Here is a 9074-nt window from a genome sequence, read left to right as displayed (position 1 = left end):
ATTGTTTTGCTTCTTCTTGACTGAGGTTCAAAATCTGCATGACTGTGGCAATTTGTTTTCTCAAGTTATTAGAAGTTATGTGTTCGGGATGACCAATGTTACACTCTCGAGAAAACTTTCGAAGAACCGAATCAGCCCTGATCCAACTGTTACTATCAGGATGTGCAAATAAATATATATTGCTTTGAGGAACGAGATCTGTTTTCATTCTAACGTCTATAAGGGTATTCATTAGTTCTTGGAGGTGTAGAGAAAATAGAATGACGATTGGCCGACTACCCTTTCCTCCACTTATCACTCTCTTATAGTGCTCCGTTAAAAACTTTTCTGATGATGACAATGAATTCACTAATTCTTCCTGGTTGGTAGATGAAAAATTACGAAGATACGTCATTAACTCTGTATATTGGACATCTCCTGGACGTCTTCTCTTATAAAGAATAGTCAGTACAAGTAAAGTATTCACCAATTGTTTATATTCCTTCGCGTTGTTAGGATTCTCTTTTAGAGCAGCAATAGCAATATTCGCAGTCTTTAAAATATGCTCCTTTAATTTTAAAATGTCTTTTATTAAAGGCAAAATTGTAGGCCGATTCCATTTTTGTTCATTGAGCGTTTTAAATGCGAGACTACTTATCTCCTTCATCCACTGTGTATTCACTAAATCTCTAAAACGTTCAAGTTTTAAAGAAGAAGTTCTAAACGAAAAGTGTATTCTGAAGAGAAATAAAACATATTCTGTACAGTTTTATACATTATGACCTACCCTGAAAAACAATTAGCTAGTTCCAAAAAAAAACTTATTACATATATTTATTGTATGAGTTCATTATTAAGTAAAAAAAAATCTCTCATATTATATTTATTTTCCCTCGGATTGATTTTATTTTTTCTATAAAAAAAATTCGTTTTAATTTTGATGTGATAAAAAATGCCAATGATGGATGAAACAGATAAAAAAAACCACAACTGTTTTGAGTTGATCATATCATAGCTCACATAGATGAAACAAAGATAGTGTTCGAGCTGATATTTTTTCCTATCAGCTCGACAGTCATAAACATTTACATTACGATAGGTAATTAACTATTAGTTATAGAAAGTTTAATTAAATAGCTCAGATAAAATTATGTATTAATAAATCAAAAGTATTTTTTTTTATCTACAGAAAAAAATATATTTTTTCGTATTCAATGATTATGTAATTTAAAATACTCATTTTCAATTTTCATCTATTGTACATTTAGAAGACTTCAATTTAACTAACTTTAACAAGATCATAAATTAGATTCCATCAATAATGTTCTGCGTTGAAAAGAATTGTTTTTCATTTAATATTAATTAAAATTAATCTAAAAATTTTGTTGTGTTGATGCGGAATTGTTTTTCACTTACCATCATTATCAGCTGCTTTTTCTTTACTTGAAGAAGTTGCTTTTCTCAATGATCTTCTTCCTTTCTTACACTGAGACCTAATATTGCAAATGAAACTAACAATTTGAAATACCGTTCAGAAATTTTTATTATTAATCATAAGATAATATATTTTCGTTTATTATAGATGTTACGTCCTGACTTATTATCCTGAAATTAAATGACATTTCCAAGTTTAGGGAGCTTTTACAAACGATAGGTAAACAGGGAGTCAGTTGATCGAAGTAATTCCCATGTAAACACGCTTAACAGTTGTGAAGCTGCCGATAATACAGCGCTCTCACCTTAATGCGTTGAGAACCGCGAAAATTTAAATAGGGGAAACCGAAAAATTTACCCGACGTGCGGAATATTAGATGAATAGATAAACGAAAGGAAAATATAATAAAAAAACGGGAATAAAAAACGAAAAGGAAAGGAAAAGAAATTAAATACTCACCGTTGGAGCTGCTGGATTGCTCATGGTTGAGAAAATGATGCACACACAAACAACACAAAAAAAACTCCAAAAGGAAAAGGTCCACTAAATTAGTCAGTCCACCCCGCAAAAATGTCACTGGGGATAAATGGCTGGGTAGTTATTGGAAGTTTTTAGGGATCATCAAAATCACTTTAAAATCCAGCAAAACCTCGTCACTCAGGATGGTGATTCCTCTGCCGGTGGGTAAAGTGGGCTTCGGTGGCTCCTCCTGAAAAATCGAGGATAGCTGGGCGCGTCCCCTGTGGTGGTCCTTGATGATCCTCCTCATCTGCACCCTCCAGCCCGCTCTGATGCCTCGCCTTCTGGATTTACCCATGAGGGGATGCACACATGGTTCTCACAGTTCACTTTAACTTAAAATTTCACAACAGTAATCCAAAAATATCCAAACTGAGGGTTGGGTCCCCCACTTGAGATCCAACTACAAATAGCGTTCGCTCGAACTATTCTAGAGAAACGTCGAAAGGTAAAAATTCGCGCACTTGTGAAGTAAATAAATTCAAACAAATCGAGTCTAGGAAAATGGGGAAAAAGGAACGTCTCCGCTCTGGAATGTTGTTTGCACGCGTTATACAAAACTGCGCCTCAGAACAGCAAACTCAGAAACGTAGCGTGGAGAAATGTAGGAATGACTGCACGCGTTATACAAACTGCGCCTCAGTCATGTGGGTGTAGAGGAGGTAGAGCATAGGGAGTAGTAAAGAAAAAGACTGATAGATAGTTTTGAGGGTTTTATTAATTATAATGAATTTATATACCTCACAAGGAGTGACAAGTTCACTCTTTGAGATTTGCAGATCAACTGAGGAGAAAAATCACGTCAGCGACGACGGCGGCTCAGGAACTCCGTGCTCGACGTTGCTGTATCCATGGTGATACAGGTGCAACGTCAGGACTTTTCGGGCAGATTTGACAACGTCGAGCCTTCTAGGCCTTATCGCTGATGTCGGCTTTCTTCTCGCACATTTGATATTTTTCTTGAAGATCAAATTGTTTTCTTTATGATACATTATTTTCAGGTTTTCTTGAATTTTCAGGAGCTGTGGTGCAGATACAGGTGTGCTGCCGCGGCTACCTGACTTATTTTATGAGGTTTCTTAACTATTAGCATTTTTAACGCCGAAAATAACGCGGTTCTTCGCGTTTTTAATTATTTGTAACAAAATATTACTTTGTTACATTAATACTGCTTATCACTAATTACTTAGAATATAGTCTTGGGAACGTCCGGTTAACAAATCCACATCTCACTTTGTTTAAACTTTTGCCTGACGCTGCGTGGGAACGCGCATCAGTCGGTGGACGTGTGTGTGTGTTGACATACACACACTTCATTTACGTATCCTATGTGAAAATAAAAAAATGTAAAATTTAGGGGATTTTTGGGATCCTATGTGATAGGGACGCTTATGAGGAACATACCTGCAAAAAATCGGCAGGTAAATATTTAATATTTATGGATTTGTTTAAAAATTAAAGTCGCTCTCCTCTTCATGAGGTATTAGGAGAGCATAAACGCGAGAAGTTATTGTTAGCCGTGCGCCCCACTCTGCCGGCCTCAAGGCCCCCGTCCATCCCGCCGCGCTAGCGGTGACGGGTGACCTTGCCGCTTGGCAACCTTAATCCTATTTTATTTGAAAACTACAAATTGCGTAAAAATTTTATAAAAACAATAAATTCTACCTTAATGGCATGATTAATTTTTATTAAAAAGATCCCTGAGTTGTCAGGGAATCAATTTGATTATACTTAAAATTATAAGATTAAATTGCTAGACACTAAGTCCGAGCGCGTGCGCATTAGCTTTCGCCTGCTGCACGTACATGTGCGTTGGACTTGGTGGTGGTTGTAACCTATCTGTTTAAAGTTGTAGATGTAATAGTATTTATTTTCTTTACTTAAAATCTAAGTGAAGTTCGTCAGGACGTAACAATAGATAAAATAATATTTTTAAACTATATTCATTTTTGACGTAAATAAATAATTTCTTGGCGACACTGTTTCAAATAAATTACAGTTAGTGTAAAAAGTATTTAGTCGGTTTACTTACGGATTCATATTATTTTTTTAATTGTATTTTTCAATGTTATATTTCAATATCACTTTTTCACATACTTCACACTAGCTATTACGTATGAAAATGAAAGCTCTACAGCATTCAATGCTGTATACAGCTTTGTTGATATTCATAGTGCGCATGAGCATACGGGGCAACTAATACTAGCTTAAAAACCGTCCGATTTTGTATAAAATATTACTTTTGTGCATATATTGTAATTATTCTGGTTTCAATAATTATATCTTCGGATGTTTAATAAAATATCAGTCAACAATTTATATTAGATACAGTTTCATATGTCAGCCATTAATAATAGGGTGTTGTTGTAGTTTCTTTACCTCCAAGAATAATAATCTACAGGTATGTAATTGTTATTAATTTGATGTAATCATTTTTTCGCAATAACGATTGACACTTAAATAGAGTTATAACAAATGATGATAAAACTTTAATTATTTCTTGAGGATGATGAAACAACTCCACTACTATCACAATACGATGAAACGATAAATGAAAAAGACGACGTTCAAGTAATATTAGATGAATTTTCAAGGTAAATATTCATGTAATTCTTTCAAAAATTTATTCTATGGTAGAAATAAGCATTAGATTTAATTTAAACCCCTTTTTGCACAGCAACTTGATCAACATAGAATCGATCGAGTCGAATGAATTAACAGATCTAGAAGTGGAACGATTATCCAATCTTTATAAAGAAAGACTAAAAAATTTGGATGTTACAATACCTGATCCCTCAATGTGTCTACTGAAAGATGTATCAACATATGTATCACAAAAATATTTTTATGCAACTATGTCATCAAGTGAGTATAATTGTAGGCAATTAATTTCGTTCCATTACTTTTCAAACATTTGCCATCTTTATTCAAATAGTTCTTTTTTAATTTTAACTTATAATGAGAAAAATGCCCTTAAAAATTACAAGATTTTTTTAAAAAACATTTTTTTTCATTCACTAACAGTAAATCGCATTACTGTATTAAGTTTTTATTTTACTTATGTTGGGCACAGTTCTTTCTTATTATAAATGAGCGTTTTTTTTGGTATTAAGAATTTTGACTCATTTAACATATTTTTTCGATTTGACTCGTGAATATTTTCTACTTTAAGTAGAAGATTTGATGGCTATATTTAAAGGTTGACTTTGTCGAAGTAGAAAATTTCGTGCGACAAGAATGACACGATAAAGATTTTTCTCAGTGTAATACGAAAAACCAGTCTTTTTATATGAAATTTCCTTTTATAACAATTGCTGTTAAATTTTCACAGAACTTAAGCAGGATCAATCGAAATTCGATCACAAAAGATCACAATCAACAGAAAAAAAGAATCACGCCGATCCCAAGAATAAAATTATAAAACTTATAACAAAGCATGGGATACTAAATATTGTCCAAGAAAATGGTCAACGAAAATTGGGACCTTTTCCAGGATGGACAGGACCTCCACCAAACCCCGAGTGTGAGGTGTATGTTGGAAACATTCCACGAGAAGTTTTTGAAGATGAAATGTATCCCCTATTTGCAAGTATTGGAGAAATCTTCCAAATTCGTCTTATCACATCCTTCGCAGGGTTTAACCGTGGCTATGGCTTTGTTATGTACTCCAATGTTGAGTATGCTAACAAAGCTATAAGTGAATTAACAGGTTACGAACTTCGTCCGTGTAAAAAGATTGCTGTTGTCAAAAGCATTAACAATTGTCGTTTATGCATCAACAGCTTACCTGAGAATCTTAACGTTCAAGAGTTTATTGACGTAAGAATTTTTTAAATAATAGATTATAGCTCATTCATTGTAAAAAAATATTTAGTAAGTAATTTTTAAAATGATAATTGCTTCCAGAAAATTTACATTATCACGGAAGGTGTTAAAAAAGTTGCAGTTTATCGTAATAGAAATAAACAGATCGTAAAAGCATTAATTTTTTTTTAAACTGTGTTTAACGATTATTATCATCCTCATTTGTAATATGAAGAGTAAAAAAATTTCTATGTAACATTTTAATTTTTTTTTCTGTTGAAATTTTTCGTTTTTAAATCAAAAGATTCACTACGAAGTAAGTTTATGTATTTATTTATTATTTAATTATCGTTGTGTGACATAAAGAAACTTGAAACAAAAAATCAACAATAATATACATGTACGATACACTGAAAAAAATCTAAATAGTTAGATTTACTATGTAAAGTTAATTTTTCATTTGAAAGCTCATAGTTGAGTCCTTTTCTTACTATAAAATGACTCAACTATGGAATGTTAAATAGAAAATTAGCATTGCATAGTAAATCAAACTTTTTCATTTCTCCCAGTGTATGTACGCAAATCTTTACTGCATAGACTGTTATACGATTAAAAATTTACACTTATGTATTCTGAAACGGCGAGCATCATATAAATCATATAGATTAGATAGTATTTTGTTAATTGATTTTTCATTACTTACATCTTAAAAATAGAATTACACGGAAAGATCAAAATTTGTAAATTTTACTGTGCTACATCATAATCTGTCGCTTTAGATGAAAAAACGATAACGATTTATCTTCGATAAAGACATATTACAATTCTTTCTTTTTGAATTAAGCGTTAGGCTACAACAAATTGAAGTAGAATTTACATTTGCTGGTTCTCAGTGTAGTTATCAGTAAATCTTATTTGATTATTTTTATATAGAGAAAAAATATTTGTAATCTATTATCATTTGATACGAATAAATTTATTAAGTAGTGAAAGTCAAAAGAATCTATGATTGATTCTTTACTTCTTTCAAACTCATTTTATAAGTATTACAACCTTCACCAAATATGAAATTTTTTAAAAACTTTTTTCAATAAAACATCAAACTATTGTTAATAATATTTAGTAAAGTCGATATAACTTTAGTAAATCCTAAATCTTTACACAAAGTTTTTATTGCATAGAGAACTCACCATTTCCTTGAAATCTTTCTTTATCACCGAAAGATCCCTACATCTGAATATTTTTTAGTCAGCGGAAAATGAATATTAAATTTTGAAAAAAAATCAGAAATTAAGCGAGTTACAAATTTTAAATGCCCGAAACGCACGACTAATCATATGAAGTGTGGCAACAGTGTTGGAGGTGTGTAAGTATGTACAAAAGCATAATCTATATACATAGGAGACTCTATTGCCCTAAAGTTATTCGAAGGCAAGTTGTTATGTTGTTTATAACATTTTTTTATATTTATAATAAAAAAAAATTACTTACCCCTCTTTCGATGTATTTGTTTATAATGCAATGCGATAAGATCGTACAATAATTTACACACCTTACAATGGATTTTTTTGAGGGGAGGTCTGGGTGCCTGATGTATGTAAGGAGGTGCATATAATATCTGGGCATATATATATATATATATATATATATATGTAAATATACCTAATGTATTATTTGGAGACAGGGGACTGGTATCCCCCTCTCAATTTTCAAAATTCCCGTGATGATCAGCCAGCGATTGATGATTGATTGTGGGACTGGTTCGTCCCAGCTGAGGTTGTGTAACTAGAGTTCTTGAAGGAGCATCTTAGCTCTGATTGTGATTGGTGACACAAACCCCAAAGGATCATAAATTTGAGGTTCTACTTCTAAAAGAATGAGGCGTTTTGAATATGTTGACTCATGAGTGACTGATTTTGATGTGAATGTGAATGTGTCTGAGCTTGGATTCTATTAAAGTCTAAGAATTTTTGTAGTGCAGTCTTCGAAGGTGATTTTTTGTTGATTGACTGAAGATTGTGACGTTTTTTGAAGAAGTGATTGACTGTTTAATTGCCATTTTGCGAGGGGAAAGCCGCCCGCCTTGCACAAGTTAATTAATTCCTCAGCAACTTGAATTAATCCCTCTGGAGAATCTGCTCCTCCAAATATGTCGTCGACATATCTGCCTTTAATGATTGTCTGAGTTGCTTTTGGATATTTATGGCCTTCATTCTCTACTAATTGCAGTAACACACGAACTACTAGATAAGGAGCTGATCTAGTGCCGTAGGTTACTGTTGTAAGTTGACATGGAATGATTTTGTTGTGATTGTCTAGCCAAAGAATTTGTTGAAGCTTCCAATCTCCATGATGAACCATTATTTGACGATACATTTTTGTTATGTCAGTTGCGAATACGTTTTGATGTTGACGAACCCAAAGAAGTACGTCAAAGATGTCTAATTGAATTTTTGCTTCATTATGAGTGATGTCATTCAATGAGATTCCAGTTGAACTCGGGCTGGATTCATTGAAGACAACTCTAAGCTTGGTGGTAGTGCTACTTGGTCTTAAAACCCCATGATGAGGAAAAAAGTATGGATGAATGACTTAAGATTCTTGATTGATTGTTGGAGCAGGTCTCAAATGACCAAGTTCTTCGTTTTCCTCCATGAATTGTCTGTAAAGATTGCTGTACTCATTCTCGTTGGTTAGTCTCCTCAACTGACGTTTCAAACATCGATACGCAGTTGTGTCGGAGTCTCCAAGAGCTGCAGGTGAAGAAATGAGTGGAATTCTGACAATGTATCGTCCTGATGGATGTCTAGAGTGAGTTGATTCAAAGAAATCTTCACATTGTTGGTCCAAGGATGATAATTGATTTGACATGGGAACTTCTTCATGGACCTAGAATTTTGTCAGCAACTCTTGCATGTTTTCATCGTTCGTGATTGTAGTAGCATGATAAATATGATAATTATTGACTGATGAATTTGGTGCTACTGGACCGAGAATTAGCCAACCAAAGATAGAAAGTTGAGCTATAGGAGCTGTTGGAGAATTATATATGATATTTTGCTCTATGATTTGTGCATAAAAGTCAGCTCCAAGTAGAATGTCTATTGATTGTGGAATATTAAATGTTGGATCAGCTAGTGTTAATCCATTGCGATGAGGCCCGTGATTGTTGGGATAATTACATGGCACTTTTGGAATTAAAGCTGTCAACTGTTTCATTATGTGAGATCGAATGTATACTGAATAATTGAATGATAATGATTGTAGCTCGCAAAATGTTACACCTTTTGTTTAAGTGAGCTTAGAGCTTCCCACTCCTCTTATGTTGATTGTCTGA

The 9074-nt window shown here is 33.2% G+C and overlaps 1 protein-coding gene across 1 annotated transcript; it reads left to right on the top strand.

Moving 5' to 3' along the window:
• Positions 1–2076: 2076 nt before the first annotated feature.
• LOC118071572 (probable RNA-binding protein 46) lies at positions 2077–5767 on the top strand. The gene is made up of 4 exons (XM_035090757.1): positions 2077–2094; positions 4439–4527; positions 4611–4798; positions 5265–5767. Exons 1-4 carry the CDS (start codon positions 2077–2079, stop codon positions 5765–5767), a joined length of 798 nt encoding a protein of 265 aa, XP_034946648.1.
• Positions 5768–9074: the final 3307 nt, after the last annotated feature.

This window comes from Chelonus insularis, unplaced genomic scaffold (assembly GCF_013357705.1).
Source record: "Chelonus insularis isolate UGA/USDA-ARS -01 unplaced genomic scaffold, ASM1335770v1 contig_87_pilon, whole genome shotgun sequence".
NCBI lineage: Eukaryota > Metazoa > Arthropoda > Insecta > Hymenoptera > Braconidae > Chelonus > Chelonus insularis.
This window is presented reverse-complemented; position numbering and strand designations above follow the sequence as displayed.